The following is a 21,440-nucleotide window of genomic DNA, read 5'->3' on the forward strand; positions in this document are numbered from 1 at the left end:
TTAAAGGAAGTCTATTATCGAGGCTGAGAGTGGTTGTGAAAATCATTCTAACACAACATTAGGCAGTTTCTGAGACGAGGTGGTTCTCTGGAAAAGCAGCAGCAACGACTAATGTCACATTCACCATTTCGTTGTCGAATAGTGGATGAGCCCAAGTGCTATAAACTTACACAAAAGATCATCAGCAGCACCCCTCCCCCACCACACATACTCAAGCACACACACTGTACCACTGTCTTCATCTCACACACTTTTCAGCCTGGATGCCGAGGTTCCGCCTTTCCGATACATGATTTTACCCAGTCCATACATCTCCCTCTTAGTTATTCCTCTCTTCCGTCTGAACACTTCCTAATTGTATATTTTTCCTACTAACCCATCACTGGACCCGCTCCCCATCCCCATTCTTCTCATATGACCAAAACAACTCAAAACCTAACCCATTATTTCACCACACTAACCCTGCATCTGATCTCCACGTTTCTCACTCTTTAAAATCTCCTTATACCAAAATCACATAAACAATTCTTGTCTAAAGGTTGACCTTTTACTCATTCTCATTCGGTATCCACACTTGATTTCCACAAGACAAGCCTAGTTTCCTTCCAGCCTTTTGTGCACTTCTGGTTGACTGTCTCGGTTCAACTGCTGTGACTCACCTCATCTTTCATCCCATCATCATCTGGAATCTTCACTCCAAAATACTTAAATGAATCTCACTCATCCATTCTCTGGCCGTCCATACTAACATTCACTGCTCCACCTTCCTGGTTCCTTATTTACAGTCATAAGTTTACTCTCAGTTCATATTTAGTCTCAACAATCTCCTCTTATAAAGATTTCAGAAGTATGTCACTGACCCCGTGCAGTTTCTCTTTACAAAACCCAATCAGTACTTAACTGCAAACATCACCCATTCCACACTACGAATACCGTCCTTTCTGTGACGTCTAGTGGTACCTTATCGATGACATTATTAAACAGTTATGGAGACGTAACACACCTTGTTTTAGCTCAATATTTACACCACAAACCAGTCGTTCTAACACTTACAAACTTCAACAAATGATTCACTTCCATCATAAATTTTTCTATTACCTTTCTACTCTTTACAACACGCATCCCAACATTCTCTACAGTGCCTCAATATCGATTCTGTCATGAGATCTCTATAGTTTCAAGTATGTCACATACAACGTTTTTTCTTCACTTCAAACTTTCCTATCACGTCTAAACCCAAGCTGTTCTTACCCTATCAAACATTCCGTTATGAGTCTCACCCTCTCAACCAGAAGCCTAGAATACACCTTCCCTGGTATACTAAGCAGTTGTCCCTATAAATCTCTAAGTCTTTTTTGTCAACTTTACCTCATACATGAAACAACAATGATTTCTCTCACTCATTCTTTTTGAACCTGTCTTATCAAGCTCTCTTGTTATAGTTATCTTTACGTCAGTATTTTTGCTCGCTCCTTCCCAACTCGAAATTCCAACTGTCTTTAATTTCAATTCAAGAAAATAATGATCAAGTATACCTCCAGTCACCCCTCTTCTTCCCACTACATTACTATTGTCATAGACAATGTAAAAATATGAATATAGAACCCCCTTATGAGTCCATTGCCTTGCAAGTATAATTTCCCAGAATGAAGCAAGCACAGGGAATATAAAATAATAGGGAATAATAGAGTTAATGGTGAATAATCAAATAAGTAAATGCCTACAAACACAGATGCATAAACAACAAATGCCAGAAACTCGGGGCAATGGTGGCTGGCGTGTCAAAACAATATAATGGGCCCTTAAACTCGTGAATATCATCATTAACGGCATTAATATTGATAATATTATCTTCGTAATGGTGTTCACTGGTCTTCGGAAGATACCTTGTGAAGGTCCATGAAGCGTCCATAAAACTGGGGACGTTTTTATGTACAATAATTTCCTCCTTGATCCAGCAATTCAGAACTTTGATAATGTAGCGAAAGCTGTCTTGTTATTCTCTTTTTAAGAGAAACAGCATTTCTTAAAGGAAAATTCTGAACATGAAAATAAACGACCCTCACAAAACTGAAGGAAAAGGTGCAAAAAACGAGGACATTAGACTTTATAGCAGAGACAGGTTTCCTTCGGGGGAGACGGATGACTCGGCAACAGCCTCCTTTACGATTTTATCACTATTTTTTACGATTTTATCACTGTTTTATGTTTTATTGATTACCACTTTCATTCGTGATGTCTTCGCTTCCTAGGATTTGGCAATAGAGATTTTGCTTCCATTTTATTAATCCTCTTTTTTTGGTAGGCTCTTAATTTGGCTGACAATGAAATGTTAATATTCGTATTTCCTTTTGCTTTGTAACTGAAAGTGGACTATTAAGAAAGTGTAAAATTTTAAAACATACGTGTATATATAGTAGACGCATTATATATATGTATATATACATATATATGTGTAAATAGCCACATGAAATGTGAAAAATGAAAGACCAGGTACCAGGCGCTTTCGTGTATTGCGTACACTTCTTCGGGGTACAAAGTAAAAGAGATAAATAGAAACACAAACAAGAAAATTTCACTATATAAAGATCAAAGCCATTAACAAGCAAACCATCATTACAAAATGTCATTACCAAACAAGTAAGGATACTTTAAAAGTGCTTAAGAACTAAAACTGCAGTTAGTATAACAGGCTGTTGCTAAAAGGTGACATTGTATTTCCCTACAATTTTATAAACTATGTAACTATCTAATTTAAGAAGACCTGAACTCAGATTCATAAGTTGATTGTTAAAATGCTTAATAAAGGCAGATTCAATTGTTTCTTTTTACAATATTGATTAAAAAAATTACCTCAGATGTATTTACGTGCTGTTTGGTGACTTATTGCTGCATATATATATGTATATATACATATATACATTACATATACAAAATATATATACGTGTATATATAAATATGCATATATACAGGTATATTATACATATAATATATATACTACGTATTTCTGTGTGAACAGAAAAGAGTATATGTAGAATGGGATTGAAATTAACCAATCCACATTTCCATTCAAATAAAAGAATGATTGGAAACAAAACAAACGGGCACTTCGAGGTACAACCACTTTTTCCATCTACAGTCTTCTGCGTGAAGACCAAGGCTGTCCCACATAATATTCTCTTCCATCTTCCAAACCCATACCAGAGTACACACATACACAATAAAGCATACAAGTTCACCACTTTCCTTGTTTTCACACTTCCAACCCCACAGACCCAGTTTTCTTTTCATATTCGCTTCCACCCACTACAATTATTAGATGCTCCAGATGCTTTAGATTTTTCGTCTCTCAATCACGCCACTGAACATACCACTGTGATCCAGTTCCGCCCGAAAGCCGTCATCATTCACAACCTGAACTGAATGTAGGATTTTGGCTAAAGGCCAAGAACTGGGACCTATGATGCCATTCAGCGCTGAAACGGAAATTGACAGTGAAAGGTTTGAAAGGTGTAATAGGAGGACAACCCCGCAGTTGCATATGAATCAGCTGTTAGAAGAGGGTGTACAGCAAGATGGAAGAAAGAGAATAAGAAAGGATGTACCGTAAAAGGAACAAAAGGGATTGCAGCTAGGGGTCGAAGGGACACACGCTACAAAGAACCTTTGCATGAGGTGCACTGATGGCACTAACCCCTTACGGGAATTCGTAGCCTAAACACTGAGTTATTTTTACTTTTCAACAATAGTATTACCGGTATGAGGATTTGCGATCCATGTACTCTCCTTTCCCCCAACATCTCCTCTCCCCAAGCCCATCGTTTGTCTAGATAACTGGCAACAGATGGCTTCGTTTGGTCTCAATTGAAGAGGCGCTTCTGCTATTTATGGGACGTTTCAACGTGGCGCTCGATTGTGGTTTTCAATCAAACCAATCAATCTTTTTTTTGCATAACGGCAGATACAGTGATAGAGAACTGCACTACTTCATATATATATATATACATATATATATATATATTTATATGAAGTAGTGCAGTTCTCTATCACTGTATCTGCCGTTATGCAAAAAAAAGATTGATTGGTTTGATATATATATATATATATATATATATATATATATATATATATATATATATATATATAGCTGACCAACACGGCACTGCCCGGGAAAACTTTGAATGACACTCTCTCTCTCTCTCTCTCTCTCTCTCTCTCTCCTCCTCCTCCCTAACACCCTCTATACTCTCTCACTCTCTTCCTTTCCTGTCAAGATAATTGCTTCGATTCCAATGCCCAACATTTTTGACATTTTATGTTTCCCCCTTTCTCAACCCCCATTCCTATCAGGGCTGAACTTGGACTTAAAGGGCATCTCGAGTGTCACTATTCATCTCAGTGACCTCGAAAACTATGGATTATACACTAATAAATGGCGTTTTCAATTATTTTTACCTCCTTCCATCCGTACCCCCTTTGGTGCTAGTGATGTCTTTCCTATCTTACCAGATAGTGAGTCATATGCATATCGAAATGATGTATGATAAACCCATAGAATTTACTTAGTTATTAAGTCTACGGGCAGAACCAGCCCTGCTTACTCAATGTGTTCCAGAGTTATGCTGGAGCATACATACACATACAGAGACCATCCAATTATATATATATATATATATATATATATATATATATATATATATATTAAAAACAGTCATACAACGAATTCTTAACTTCGTCTCCTAATATTTTAGGGCTATACACTTAACTCATATCCTTGAAAATCAAAACCTAAAATCAACTAAACAGGTTCTTTGCCCCAAACTATTTTAATTGTTCGAAAACCCCAATCTTGTATTCACTGGTAGCACACAGGGTAAAGGATGGGACTTCATGTTGGTAATGTTTGTTCAATGTTTGATAGGAGCATACTTCGTAATTCCCCCATTTCATATTTCAAGATCCTGAAATGAAAACATAGTATAATATGATGCGAAACCCACAGGTTTACATTAAATGCATGCCTACTGTATGTAATAGTACTAGTGGATGTGACCAGTCTATATACTGAGTGCGCATTTGTGTGGGCACACAAGTGTTTGTCTAAATGACTCGTTAATTTACAATTAATTTCCATCTTAATGCTCTCTTCTAGTTCCTTGTTGGACTACTGGTTTGCATGTTCGCTAGGTAACCAATTGATTCCTAGCCACGTAAAAATATCTAACCCTTCGGGCCAACCCTAGGAGAGCTGGTAATTAGTTCAGTGGTCTGGTTAAACTAAGAAACACTTAACTTTCCATGCTCTCTCCTACAGGACATTGGCGGATACGACTATGACAGGATCACCTTCAAGTGCGACATCGACGGGGAGATGGCCAGATTCATCTTCTACTCCCTGGAGTCTTCCCTCCCGTGTCTCCTGATGCCTCTCGGGTGTCTGAGCATCATTTATCAGATCTGGTCCAACATCAGAGCCCTCAGGAAAAATGGAGCGTAAGTCCCAACCTACGACAAAGAATGATGACCTGCTCTTTGGCATGAAGATGCCAGGTGTACAATAATGCCGAGTGTGTCTCAACTCTAAAACCATTGCTTTCATTTATTAATTATTGTTAATCAAATTGTATAAAATTCATACAAAACTAACCAAAATACAAATAAACTATGAAACAAGCATACAATATGCCATGTGTGACATGATATGGTAACGGGTGATTTAAGCAATTTAATAACTGAAAATTTAAACTGCACCATATTAAAAAAAAATTAATCTGTGATGAAAACAAATAATGGCAAATGCAGCAACAGTAATCAGGATTCACTTAAGCAATTTTAAACGGCGTTTTAAAGCCCTGTTACCGTCTTTTAATCATATATTAGCACTAGCATCAACAATAATGCCAGGAAAGCAAACCACTCTCTTGAGGGGGTATTGAGCACGCACGGGCTCTTGAGGAAAAACACGAGGTTGATAAAATGGACCCTCCAACATTATCCAGTGATAACATTGTGTTAAGAGGAACAAACAAATGTTTCTTATCGGATACGTTGCCCTAGACTTGCTAAGGTTAAACCCCCCCCCCCCCCCCCCCCCGCCCTCATCTCTCTCTCTCTCTCTCTCTCTCTCTCTCTGAGTGTGTTCATTTCCTTCAACGTTCTTTCGAAATGAAGTTCTTTCTGTCTGCCCCATAAAACGAGTTAATTAGCTGAGCCATTTCTCTCTGTAAACGAATGTAGAATGAAATTCTCTCTCTCTCTCTCTCTCTCTCTCTCAGTAGGTGCTCCTTCCTACGGTTTGTTGTTGTGAACCTGAAAATTTATTATTACGAGTCGTTTTTTTAGCCATAAAGTCGAGTTCCTCCCAAAGGCCGTTTATATATGTATACATTTTATATGCAAATGTGTGTGTATGTGCGCTCTCTCTCTCTCTCTCTCTCTCTCTCTCTCTCTCTCTTCTCTCTCTCTCTCGTCTCTCTCTCTCTCTCTCTCCTCTCTCTCCTGAAACACGAGCTGATCATGTAAGATGAATTATGTCCCAAATCAAGCCTCTCCCAGCAGAGGTTCCCGGATCCCTTTCACCATTTTCATCGTAACTTTCTCCACTTGCGAATCTCGGTTAAACACAATAACGCAAAGGACTCTCAGGCACTTTATTCATTACAAAGAAAGGAAACCTATTCCATGCAGCTTTGGCTTTCTACTGAAAACGAACACAGAAATCCAACCAGACAAAAATCAAGGAAAGACTTAAAATAAGGAGAGGAGTGGTGGCATGAAATTTCCATTTAGGTCACCAGTTCCAAAGTTTGAAGAGGCCGAACGAAATTCGCTGATGAATAATTAATTTTTATTCACAGTTCGCTCTATTTTTGGCGGCAAAAAAATTTCTGGGACTATTTTTGAACTGCCACCTTCCCTGTTCGATGAAGAGATTGCCCGTGAAGTTCCTTCGTGGTGCGGTATTTTAAAAACATATGGGAACCACTTTCATGAAGAGGGACTGTACGGGACGGTTGGTACGCCGGAAGTGGTAAACAAATATTTCATTCCGATCCAAAGACAGCTATTCTACTTCTATACCACGTTATACCTATATATATATATATATATATATGTATATATATATATATATATATATATATATATATACATATATATATATATATATATATATATATATATATATATATATATATATATATATATGAACTTTATCACCTACAAAATCGTTTTGTGCATTAATACAATTACTACAGCAGAGCCTTCACGACCATTCCTTGAAGCTGATTGGTTGGAAATAGTTTCGAAAGTCCGTTAATCTGTGGTTCTTTTCATCTTCATTTATTTTGCAACGGTTGTTTTGCCGAATACGTTGTGGTGATTATAATATAATCCAAGAGGAGGGGAAAGACATTCTGTTGCAGCTCTGAACTTCAACACCCGACAGCCGGAACTTGGGAACGCGAGGTCTTCTAAGTACAAAGACAATTCTTTTAAAAGAATGCAAATAAGACCATTTGCGTTGAAGTAATGAAAAAAATTGACTACTAAAATATCTGCCATGTGTTATACGTTCCAATACTTACATTAGTTATGCAGTTCTCTTTTAATTTTACAAAAAATATACGAAGAGGTAAGCGAAGAGATGGTCAAAATTTCCTCTTCGTTTCCAATAATTTTCACCCTCCTTTAAATAAGCTTTCTGAAATACCATCATTTTTTGCATGTGAAATCATGTCCTGTTACACCTGGATTATATTTGCTGTTAGTCATTTCACTTTCTGCCACAAATGTACACCAAAGAGAGAACGAGGGAATCAGAACTTTTTTCCATCTCCTCCATTTCAGATCAGATGAACTCGTCATAGACAGATTTCGGGACATGCTGCGGTCGGTCACGCTCATCTTGGCTCTTCTGTTCATATTCCTCATCTGCGTGATCCCGATATGCGTCTACAACCTCGTCTGCCTCGTCAGGAAAGAGAGCCACGTGGCCCTCGGCATCTTCATATACATGGTCTACTGGATCCAATATGGCGTCAACGTCTTCCTGTACGTAGCGAGAAACGGGAATTTCCGAAGGGCTTTTAAACAGCTCATCACCTTGAGTGTATACAAACTCAGGCAGTGCGTCCACAAAATAAGAACTCGAAACCCTGAGGAGGAGGCCCCTTCTTCCCTAGGCTCATGCCACGACCTGCAGTCGAGTAGCAGGGACATTTCCATGCATTCCCTGCAGATGGGATCGTCGGTGGAGTCGCTTAACAGGGAGCACCAGGTAGATCTGGGTGATTCCCCTCGGCGGGCGCTGGACTGTTTGGGGAAACCGCGCCACCTTTCCCTGTGCACTGTGCACTCCAACAACAGCGGGGACCTGTCGCAGTCCTCCGATTTCACCAGAATCACGGAGGTGTCGTGTACCTCGAGTAATAAAGGGTGAATGCGACAGAGGATTAGACCGTTGATCAGTGATGCATAAAGTGGAAACTGTGAGGATTAATAAGGGAACAGGGTTGTGAAGTGTTACTTGCAGGGCAAGAATAAATTCCAAGTCATTCCTTAGTAAATGATTCTCGTTGTAAGTATTATTTCATACATTCAAGTTCCAGTTTTGCCGAGCTTCGATGTCAGGTCCCACGCTTCGAGTTTGTGTCAGTGTGTCCGTCCGTCTGACCCTTCATCATCAATTTTATCCAGATGTATACAAACAAACCACCTTTTATATCTGCCTTGCCTTGCAAGTGTAATTAATTGCATGCTAGATTCCTTGCAGTTTTTCCACTTCCATTTCGTAACAATAAAGGCACTGAACAAAAACTCCACTTTAGAGTGAAACGGCACCAACAGGCGCCAGCAACTTACCACATTCATATCACAAACAGGTTGAAAACAATTCAATGACCACTGGTGGACAACTACCAATAAGTAGTTGGCTTGTATTCAACTTGTTGATGATATCAGATCTGGTCCAACATCAGAACCTGACACGTTCATGACATGTTTGACTGTGGTGTGGATGTACCATAAATTTTGCACAAAGTTGTTTCGGTGATCAGCTGACCTCACTGATGGTTGCTGGCAGAAACAGTCTTGTACAAAATCTAGTAAATCTACCTTTACATCACTGTGGAGTTCTTTATTTGTACCATAGCCACCTTAATACAGTATTTCATGTAGAGAGACACAATGTCTGAAGCAGTTCACTGATGCTGAGGAGTGGCAAATCAAAATGGCCACCACCGAACGCCATTTTGTCCAGAGTTACTCTCCGCTATCTCTCAGCTCCTCCTTTCTTTCCTATGCTTCAATCCAGGGGGGCTCTTGCCTCCAATTTTCCTTCCTCAGGGAATTTGTACTTGTATTAATTTATATTTAGCATTAAGTTTATACAAATCATCGAGAATTATTGAAGTGAAGGTGCAAAGTTTATTACTGAAGTAAACGTATGAGTAACATGTCGACATTTTCAAGAGTTGTCATTCAGCATAAATAGCATTAATAGGTGACTGAAAACAAGTCTTTTTTTTTTAATGAAGTTACAAAATATTTCTTATTTATGGTGGCAATAAGGGAAGAAATAATCTGCTTACCCTTTCATTTACTTGTGACTCTCGAAGACTCATTGTAATACATTACCACTTGCATTAGACTCCTAGTCTGTTGCATTTTATACGCTTAGCCCTGCTCCTTTTTATTAGAAATTAGCCTGGAAGGTGTGGCCCTATACCCTAATACCCTAACTGCCTCACTGGTGGAGGAGTAGCCCCCTACTCTCGCCCATTTTTCTTCCAAACGCTTAATGAACGAGAAAGGAGGTATTGGTGAAAGTTATTCACCCAAGACGAGAGTGATATATTAAATGCTAAACGTACATCAAAACAGATTAAGGATAAGTGACCTTCCAGTGATAAATGAGTTTTCAGGTGAGGACATGTCAGTATTGAAAAAAAAATTAAAGAATGATAAACTGATACGTGGAAGAAAAATTAGCAAAAACTTCCACCAAAGCCTGAGCAAACCACCACCACCGTCCCCGACCCCCACAAAGAACGATTCATTCTCCAAAAAGTAACATTCGTGTCTTTCTCAAAATCTAATCACAAATTGCCAATTACGACGTTCACCTCTGTTAAAAATTTCGTCAAATTCCACACATAACGTTTTGCGTTAAGCCTGCGTAACCTCTTTGGTAGAGGTGATTAACAGTCTTCAAAGATTGATTAATTAAGATTGTACGTGCATCAAAATATTCATCATAATGACTGGATTGAAAAGCAGAAAAATTTATTAATGGGGTCTGGTGCAAGGTGCAACTAGTCGCAAAAGACTCAAAATTCAACGAGATGAGAAATTTCTCACAAGGAACTCACTTATGAGTATATTATGATTTAAGATGATGACGTCTTACAAGGGCTGAAATGAAGGGATGAAATGTACAACAATTTCCGGTCACGTTTGCAAGCATATAAATCAATGAACTGAAGCAGGGAATCTGACCCTGGGGTTCCACAGATTTTCGAAATGGTCCTACATGAACTAACTTCACATTACTATCTTCACAAATATGCTACTAATTACAACCAACAAGTATCACTCTTGGGCATTTTTTCATAATGTATACTGATCATGATAGTAGCGATCAATAATGAAATACACTACAACTACAATGACTAATAGATGTAGTACCATTTTAATACTCACCTGTGGGGTTATGGGTCGATGATCTGGCAACACTGTGCTGAGGTAGGAGGCCTGTAAGGAAAAATTGAGATTCATTAACTTTTGTTATATTTTGATAAAAGGATTAAAAATTTAAGAAATAGCTCCTCCCACAGCTGCTTTTCATATCTAGTTAATTAAGTTTTACCATAAACAATTGATGGTGATTTTCCGATGCAATTCGTAAGGAGACCTTTCCCCATTAGGGTACTTTCTAATTCAATCAATGAGGATTTCCTTTCATTAATGAAGAACTGTTCTTGAAGAAGAATTCATCTTAAAGGTTTCTCTTCAATCAAACACGAATTTTCATAATTACATGAGGATTCGTCATCAAAAAGATCTTTGCGTATGTGACCGAAGTGCTCGTTCCTAATCAACTGAGGCCAGGAGTACACGAGACACTCCGTGGTGCCACGTCATGGCGTCGGTGTGTGGCGGGGATCAGCGACATCCCCGCCACACACCGACACAACGACGTGGCGCCACAGAGTGGCTCGTGTGCTCTAGGTGAAATATAGATGTTTAAAGTGTATCTGTAGAAAGCGCGCAATACCGTACGACTGTGTGATACGTTAATCAAGAGATATAATTCTATATGTGTGGAAATCACTCATACTTGGTCATACGACTGCCAAAGTTCTGGAATTCTGGATCCCTACGGATTTCCCCTTCCTCTCATAAACGTCATTTGTAATGTATAGGTCTATCGCTATCTTTCGGTTTGACCCCAATTCTTGTGTCCCTTATCATGAGTAAAAATGTACTTGCATTACCAAATAAAAAAGAATTCTTGACCCATAAGTACAACTTAATTTAACCAGCCCACTGAGCTGATTAACAGCTCTCCTAGGGCTGACCCGAAAGATTAGATTTTGATCTACGTGGAATCAATCGGTTACTTAGCAAATGGACCTACAGCATATTGTGGGATCCGAACCACTTTATATCGAGAAATGAATATCTAATCACCAGAAATATATTCCTCTGGTTCCGCATTGGTAACACCAGGGAGCGAACTCGTGCTACCAGATTGGTAGAGGAGTACGCATCCCACTCGTCCAATGAGGAACTAGCAGAAATTTCATTCGAGGGAGTATATTATTTATGAGTCTTAGACACTGAAACCAAACCAAAGAGGACTAAAAAGAGAGAGTTTTCTTTCGTCTATTAAGGTGCTCAATCGGTTACTCCATCTATTTCTTGATAAATAGATGTCATTGACTTATATGTATTATATACGTATATTTGTATACATGCATAATGTGAACTTTGTCTAAATGTTTTACTTATAATAACAAAAGGACAAAGTACTGCTTATGATGATATTCTTTTACTTTTTACTAAATTTAAAGTTGAGCTAAAATATCAATGATACCATTAAATTACGGAGTCTTAATTTTTCTGTATATTTACACATTTATATGACGTAATATATATATATATATATATATATATATATATATATATATATATATATTATATATTCATATATATATATATATATATATATATATATATATATACATACATACATACATACATACATACATACATACATATATATATATATATATATATATATATATATATATATATATATTATAAATAAAACTCATACCTTTGGAGAATATCCTTCGGAGATATATATATATATAATATATATATATATATATATATATATATATATATATAAATAAATTCTTCGATCTTGGTCGTCAAACATTTGTCACTGTGAATGTCGCATGAAGCAATCTGTGCCATTAGTACTTTCATTACAATAATCATTCACGAATTTCTTTCTGTAATTCATCACAAATCATTAAACAGTACAAAGTTTTCGTGTTTATATTTATCCTTCACTGTTGATTATAGGAGGCTTGCACTGGAATATAGAATTTAAGCCTAAAGCCAAGCACTGGGACCCATGAGGTCATTCAGCGCGTTAAAGGAAATTGAAAGTAAGTAGGTTTGAAAGGTGTAACAAGCTTAAACCCTCGCAGTTGTACTATGAAATAATTGTTAGGAGAAGGTGGATAGCAAGACGGAAGTAAGATAATATGAAAGAAGGTACAGTAAAAGGAATAAAGGGGTTGCAGCTAGGGACAGTAAGGACGCTGCAAAGAACATTTAGCAATGCCTACAGTGCACTCCGTGAGGTGCTCTAACGGTACAACACCTACCCTCCGGGAGATGGCAGGTTACAAGGGATTAGAATAAGGTTGAAAACGGTCACACAGGGTTACATAGGGTCACTCAGCTGCAGAGGGTTACATTCGGAGATCGCAGAAGGATGCAAGTGACTGGAATATGGTTGCAAATAGTCGGTAAGGGTTATAGTGCCGTAGAGGGTTTCAAATGATTGGAATAAGGGTGTAAATAGTCGGCAAGGGTTATTGAGCCGTAGAGGGTTTCACATGATTGGAATAAGGGTCCAAATAGTTACTAAGGGTTATATAAAATCACAGAGGGTTTCAAGTCACTGGAATAGGGTTGTAATTAGTAGTCGCTAAGGATTATAAAGAGCCGTAGAGGGTTTCAAGTCACTGGAACGGTTGCAAATAGCCGCTAAGGGTTATAGCGAGTTGCAGAGGGTTTCAAGTCGTTAGAATAAGCGTACAAATAGCCGCTAAGGGTTCTAAAAAGAGTCGGAGAGGGTTTTAAGTCATCGGAATAGGGTTGCAAATAGTCGCTGAAGGTTATAAACAGTCACAGATTTTCACAAAAAATATCACAAGAGTTAGCTGAGAGTTACGGTGAATAAGGAATCGCTGAAGACTACGGGGGGGGGGGGCACACCGAGTTACTAGGGTTGGTAATAGAACAACGTAATAAACTGGATCATTACTTAATATAATTTCAACCAAAGTTATATTTTTGCAACTTTTTATGATGAACTGATGTTATTATCTTGATAATTTTTTTTTTTTTTTGTCCTGTTGCAGTGGATGTGGGTTGATGGTCTTTCTTATAAGAGGTGATTGGCAGAGAACAGTTTATAATATTTATTTATTTATTATTATCTTTTTTTTAGAGGACTTACAACCGGTGAAGGTAAACAGCTATGTCCACATGTGAGCTCGATTGTGAAGGTGAAGAGTTATGCACTAAATTAAATGATGTTAATAATACATTTATTGGTAAGAAAAAAATTTAACATAAGCGGCCTGGTAAGGTAAATGTCAAATTATATATATTGACCTCGTTCAATGAATATAAATGCATTAGCTTGACTGTGCGAGTTTGTGTATCTCATGAATGGATGTTCGCGTTTACATATATGATATTACCAAGCTCCGTGAGTTTGTGAACATTGTAAACAATGTTCGTAAGCTGCGCTGCATACTTGAGCATTTATACCAGAAACTAGAGAGAGAGAAAGAGAGAGGAGGGGGAGGAGCTCTGGTCTTGACGTCAAAGGACCTATAATTAGAATTCCTTATCATCTGGACGGCATCCAGTACGCCGGCCAAAAGCAGGGCATCCCAAAATAGAGGAGCCAATAAACCACGCCAATCTTTCATAAAACAAATGAGAAATCGGGAACCATTTTGCTTCTGCTTCACATGCATATCAATTCATTCAGCTGGATGACTGGCAGAGAATTTCTGGGACCGGGCCCATCCTTTTTGGGGAAGCCCGATTCTCCTCAATCAATATCGACGCGTTTTAAAGAGGCGTTGCATTTTTGGGGGACTATCCCGTGGGCGTATCCTCGAACTGTGACCGAGGTGCGGACCTTCCCCGAAAATGCGGGGCGTCATATCTTAAAAACTAACCATAGAATCTTCTTGAAAACAATGTCATTAAGCCTTCCATACCCAGATCTTCATGTTCTAACTTCGATAGACCAAATTAACTTAGAGGCATGGCAACAAAACTGGGGCTGGTACAATACCAGTATACATCTAGGAGGGAATTTGCATCCCGAAAACCTGGAAAGGTAAAGTTTGTTTTTGTTGCTGATTCTGCCTTAATCTATTTTTTATAATGATAGATTGACATACGAACTATAAGAGATCCCGATGAAAAAAAAATTAATTGAAGATATGCAATTTATAGTATATAAATTGGCTTACCTGTAGATGTATCTCTTGGTATAAATACCACCTTTTCTGTAACTTTCCTCATTCATCTACCTCAAGAGGGAGACAGCAGTCTCTGAAATATAGTATTTTCTCTCTACATTTTGGCGTTTTTTATGGGCTCCTTTTATTAGATGGAATAAAAGTCATTATATATACATATATATATATATATATATAATATATATATATATATATATATATATATATATATATATTATATATATTATATATAATAAATATTATATATATATATATATATATATATATATATATATATATATATATATATATATTAGTATATATACATAATATATACATATATATATATATATATATATATATATATATATATATATATATATACATATATATCATATATATATATATATAAATATATATATATATCATATATATATGATATATATATATATATATATATATATATATATATATATCATATTGTTTAATATTCAGTGACGCACTGGTATATAAACAAAGTAAATTTAATGAAACTGGTATTAAACAAACTGACAATAAATGAAAGAAGCGGCTTCAAGCTTCGTGCCCATACCCCTGTCTCATAGACAAATCAAAAAAGCAATTGCAGGTACATGCAAACATATTATTGGGTCTAGTGCCAGCAGCAATATACCACAATGGTGCCCTGAAAAAACTAAGGAAACATTTCTCTATTCATAAAGCCTTCTTCAAGGCAGAAACCTACCTAGGCAACAATAGTTGTAAGAAAAGTTACGGGCAGTAGAATGTTTATGTATCTCCTTATGATATGACAGTAATGTCGAGGGTCATTAACCTCAGCTGTCAAATCTGACGTTGGTAATCTTCATATCTTGTCGCGCCAGGACTGGATCCATTACGTTGGTAATGACGGAAGATTAATGAAGTTTTCTGGTATATAAACAGCTACGTTATAGATCGCATCTGCCATTTTCGATAGCTCTGATAAAACTTTACGGATGATAACCAATGGTATGGAGTGTGAGCTCCAACAGATAAAACGCTCAGAAATACATGGCACCGCCAAGCGATTATGTCCTAATCACATGTTTCGTATCAACCAGATCCGGATAGCTATCAGGATTGGTATGAAACCTCACAGGTTGATAACGTTAGATAAAAATAATTATGAATATACACATCTAGATCCAACAAAAAAATCTAATCAGCATTTCCTTGTCCCATAGCCCACCCCACTAAAGAATTTCGTTGAAATTCACCCATAACTATTTCAGATGTCTTGTGGACAAGGAACAAACTTAAAAGTCTTTCATGTTCTCTCAAATTTCATCTTTCCCTCCTCAGAACCAACTACCAGGTCACTCATTCTAAACCTCAATTTGCAGAATGAATGGAAGAGCTAGAAAACTACTGACGGAGAGACAGTGAAATACAGCAGAAAAAAAGGCTATAGTAGGTGCGTTATGATAAAAATCATAAGAACGATTAAAAAGAAATAACTCGCTAAGACGACATAGGTAGATAGATCATATAGACTGACAGACAGAAGAAAGTCTCGTGTTTGAGGGATCCCGTAATGAGTTGAGAAAGAGGAGCAAATACGTGCCATAATCTCTCTCTCTCTCTCTCTCTCTCTCTCTCTCTCTCTCTAAACACCGTTCTTTCTCTCACTAATCTTGCTTATGACGCCCTGCTTCTCTCTCTCTCTCTCTCTCTCACCAATAGTTGAACACTAGTTCATTTCTCTCATTCCCTTTTTAATAATATGTACTTGAGATGCAATCATCTCTCTCTCTCTCTCTCTCTCTCTCTCTACCCAAAACTTACATAATTGCTTCATACAAAACCTTTTCTCTCATTCCCTCTTAAAATATGTCTTTGCGACACAATCTTCTCTCTCTCTCTCCCTCACGAATAATTGAACACTAGTTCATTTCTCTTCTTTCGTATTCAATATGTACTTGAGATGCAAGCATCTCTCTCTCTCTCTCTCTCTCTCTCTCTCTCTCTCTCTCTCTCTCTCTCTCTTCCTTAATTTACATTCCTGGTAAACAACTAGCTGATCTTCAAGAAAGGAGTCCAAGTTTCCTCCCAAATTCAACAAACTTCATATATCTGCAAAATTCACGAAGAGAGAGAGAGAGAGAGTGAGAGAGAGAGAGAGAGAGAGAGAGAGAGAGGGGGGGGGGGTGGCGATTTCGTGGATCGAATAAAAGAATTTCAGACAATTCACTCGCAATTCGAACAAAAAAACCGCCTTATCGGGCTCATGGAGACTTCCTTTAGTCTATATCGATGCAAGCGCGCAAGCACGACCAAGGACATGTGGGGATCCTATTGATTCAGGATCCTGATGCGTGCATAAGAGACCTAAACGCCTTAGGAGGGGATCAAAGTCCTTAATGCAGAGATAGTTATAAACGCAATGTAAACTTTGAGTGAGAATGCGCGCCCGCAAGAGAACGTGCCCCTGGGTACGTTTTGGTATCTGAGCCATGAGACATTTTCTCCGCAGTGTGTGGTTGGTTCCCCTGTTCCTGCGAAGAGAGAGAGAGAGAGCGAGGGAGAAATTCCCGAAAGCAAATGTCACGAGTCCATTGATTCGATGGCTGCCGCAAACAACCTGAGGCATTAATTACATAAAGTTCTTTGCAGCGTCCCTTCGGCCCCTAGCTGCAACCCCTTTCTTTCCTTTTACCGTACCTACCTCCATATTCCCTTTCTTCCATGTTACTCTCCAACATCTCCTAACAAATGACTCATAGTGCAACTGCGAGGATTTCTTCCCGTTACACCTTTCAAACCTTTTACTGTCAATTTCCGCTTCAGCGCTGAATGATCTCGTAGGTCCAAGTGGTAGGCTTTTGGACTTAATTTATATATACATAAATATATAAAATTAACATTCTATTCGCTGCAACCAAACAAAAACTTGTTTCAGTTTTTTTCAGAAGATGGCAAAAGAAACCCACAACAAGATAACTGAGCATAACTTCTTTACTTGTAAGTAAGATACTATGCAAATACTTACAAGAAAGCAAGTTGTACTCAGTAATCTTGTTGTGGGTTTCTTTTCCCATTCTATTCATTATTCATAAGGCTAATGAAAACGAAGGAGATCACTATCATAACCTCAGTTTTTTTTATAAAATGCTTTTTTCTATATGAAGGGTAACCCTAAACTCGTTTTCCATTATGACTAACGTCAGCAATGAAAGAAGAGACTTAAGTTATTCTTATAAAGGTAAAATATCTCTGAGGAAAGAGAGAGCTTCTTGGAAAGCCAACTGGAAAAAGACTCCTCCAACTCTTTGGTAATCAATCAGAAGGCTAATGAAGCCTTTTTTATTTTACCTTTAGGGAAATTACTTTCACTTCGGCATGTAATGGTAAAATGTCTTTTTCGGTAATAAGCGAGATCGTTGATGGGCTTCTTGGAAGGGAGGAATAAAATGTGGTTGATAATATAAAATTAAAATAATTTGCCTCCTGATGTCCTAGAGAGAGAGAACGAGGGGAGAGTGCGAGAGAGAGAGAGAGAAGTAGATGAGAGAGAGACCTATATATACACATCTATTCAAATACATACACATAATATATAATATAAATAATATACAGTATATATATTATATAATACACTCATACACACACAACTGATACGACTGTGTACACAAACGCACTTAAGTACGCCTATGCAAAATAGCAACCAGCTATAGGCAGAATTAATCCCATTAATCCCACCGGGAAATCCCTAACGACGGAGAACTGAAGCGCCGAATAATCCACCAGAAGCGCTTCCTAATCTCTGAAAGGAGAAATCGGTCTGATTTCCATCATCACAATAATAATAATAATTTGAGGTCGTCTCCATAGACAGATGCAAAAAGCAGATAAATCTGAAGCATTATATATAACACACTTAGGTGATGGATACGAAAACTAAAACATTAAAAATGCTAACAATAATAATAAAAATTCAATTTCACCTCATGACCAAATACAGATATAAGAAACAGATACAATAGAACACGATGAAAATGGAAATGACAATAGGCTACAATTATAACAAGGCGTGGTGCAACCTCCTGCTTACTCGGGACGCACACAAGATTTTCCCTTTACGCATAAGTTGTAAACATTATATTCCTAACTCTACGTAAATTCGTCTTCGTAATCAATACTCATACTTAGTACTATTTATACTAACAAGGATCAAATAAAAAGGACACAAATAAAATATATTCTCAGTTATAAGTAGAAACACAAAATAATTGAACAGAAACATAGCCGAAATTCAGGACACCAAATAAATTAAAACGTGATAAAATCTGCTGTCAAATAGAGCTTTGTTCCAACAACTGAAATTAAAATAAATACGCTATATTTTATTAGAATAATATTTCTGTACTGTTTAACATGAACATTATTTATTTTTTACATTTCCATTCTACTAAATAAATCATAAATATCCTATCCTAAAATTCCTGTATCTTGAACTCAACGCAAAGTACCTTTTTCAGACCTTTTTAGGCTTTTCCATAAACCAGAGCTGGTGATTTTTTTATCTTTTTTTTTATTTAAAAATAAAAAATATGTGATTTATTAATTTTATTTTTTATTTATTTGATTTGTTTATTTATTTGGTTTTTTGATTTGTTAGATTTTTTTCAATCCTCTTTTTCCGCAAAATGTATTTTATGCCAGAATTGCTACTGAGTTATCTTTTAGGTTTCCAGTTCTGGCCTAAAGTATGTACTTGCAATTTTTTTTATATCAAAATAAATAGAGGTAGCACAGTTATGCTTAAGTTTTTATTAACCTCCAAACCATATTTTTCAATTTGTTTGCTTTTGAATTTTAAAAAAATGAAAAAAATAAGAAAATAAAAAAATCATTTTCTTAATGAAAAAATCAATTATTTAATCGCTTGATTAAATCAGTTTTATTTAATCATTGCCAACCATGCCATTAACCTTTCCTACCCGGTCCCCCAACAAGAACAAGAACAACAACAAAGTAGAAAATAATAACACCAATAATGCAAATTCATTTCATCTCATGACCAAATACAAATATAAGAAGCAGACACAGCAGAACACGATGAAAATGGAACTGGCAACAGGCTACAATAATAAAAATAATAATATAGATCTTTAATGACAATGTAAGTATGCAGACTGGAGGGGGAATCGTGGTAATAGTTAGGAGAAACGGGGCTAACAAGGAAGTGTTGGGGGGGGGGGGATGTCGACTCTGCTGGTGTAGGGGAAGGGGCAGACAGAAACAGAAGGGCTGCTGGCATCGAATCCACTCCAGCCACCATGTTAATACTTGGCCATTTTAAGAGCCACAGAGGCGGCCAGTTCCCCAGCAGCTGAACCGCCTCGTTCTGACGTCTGAGAGGATTTTACGACTCCATTTCAGCGGAGAATTTCCTTCGCTATTCGAAGCCGCTCCGTTTCCCGCGGAGCCAAGCTTACTCGATTATGAACAAGCAGTCAGACTTGAAGTTGTAATATTGTCTAACGAGAACTCGAAGACGAAGATCAACACTGCATACTAATTAAATTCCTTTAGTTAAATACAGACGCTTTGCCCGGGCGCATCCTTCTAATCAGTGTGATTTGTATCTTGAGCTTTTGCGAAGAATAGCATGTTAGGAAGGCAGACAGACAGACATACCCTACAGAGAGAGAGAGAGAGAGAGAGAGAGAGAGAAATTACAAGGATTAGGATGTCTCAAAGACTTTAGTCCATCCGAGGGGACATGTGCTCACTTATGTCTAGATGCAGGTTTTACTGTTCATTCACAGTGTCCTAATGATTTTGTCTAGCTTTCTTTTAAGCTTTTCCAAACTGTTGCTATTTACAACTTCTGGTGGCAGTTTATTCCATGTGTCACATATCTTGTTTGTAAAGAAGTTCCCACCATCGGATGTGTTGTATTTCTTCAGTTCTAGTTTCCATCCATTATTTCTTGTGGTTTTCGTTTAACATAAATATGTTAACTGTCTACTTTTGTTATGCCTTTCAGTATTTTAAATGCTTCTATTAGTTGTCCTCGCAATCGTCGTGTTTCTAAGCCATACATGTCCAGGCTCTCTAGTCGTCTTCGGTAACCTATTTGCCTGATGGATGGAATTAACTTTGTGGCTCTTGCTCGTACCCCTTTTAATCTATTTACGTCCTTTCTTAGAGAGAGAGAGAGAGAGAGAGAGAGAGAGAGAGAGAGAGAGAGAGCATATAAGACCCGAAAGTGGTTCGACTGTGAACATTGGAAAAGAATTGAGTCGTTAATTCACCCCCATCAAGTTATGAAACCTAACTTAGGACCAGATGGTCCAAATGCCAAAGATTTTCCCTTGAAACTTTAGTCAAACGGCGGTATCTATGATGTAGATTCTTCCCTTTAACATTGAGCCATTTCTCCTGAGAGAGAGGTGGCTCCAGAGTCAAGAAAACAGACACTACCTTATTCACACCCATGATAAGAGCCATATGGCAAAGGAACTCATAAGGACGACACAGACTGATAGATGGAATGATAGACAGATCAAAAACAAGTGTAAAGCGAGCAAGTAATGAGTTGAGAGAGAAGAGCAAATATGTACCATATGCTCTCTCTCTCTCTCTCTCTCTCTCTCTCTCTCTCT

At 37.5% G+C, this 21,440-nt stretch overlaps 1 protein-coding gene and 1 long non-coding RNA gene across 2 annotated transcripts in view; one reads left to right on the plus strand and one right to left on the minus strand.

Moving 5' to 3' along the window:
* The window catches only part of LOC135197006 (protein trapped in endoderm-1-like), a 33,171-nt gene extending 21,012 nt beyond the window's left edge, over window positions 1–12,159 (plus strand). The window contains exons 3-4 of the mRNA XM_064223895.1: window positions 5,316–5,494; window positions 7,850–12,159. Of these exons, the coding sequence (XP_064079965.1) occupies window positions 5,316–5,494; window positions 7,850–8,441 (771 nt within the window). The 3' untranslated portion in view covers window positions 8,442–12,159. The remainder of the gene's footprint in view (window positions 1–5,315; window positions 5,495–7,849) is intronic.
* Window positions 1–21,440, minus strand: part of LOC135197007 (uncharacterized) — a 491,061-nt gene that overhangs the window by 329,794 nt on the left and 139,827 nt on the right. The window contains exon 2 of the long non-coding RNA XR_010310530.1: window positions 10,703–10,753. This is a non-coding gene — a long non-coding RNA (uncharacterized LOC135197007). The remainder of the gene's footprint in view (window positions 1–10,702; window positions 10,754–21,440) is intronic.

Source organism: Macrobrachium nipponense, chromosome 18, assembly GCF_015104395.2.
Source record: "Macrobrachium nipponense isolate FS-2020 chromosome 18, ASM1510439v2, whole genome shotgun sequence".
In the NCBI taxonomy this organism is placed as follows: Eukaryota; Metazoa; Arthropoda; class Malacostraca; order Decapoda; family Palaemonidae; genus Macrobrachium; species Macrobrachium nipponense.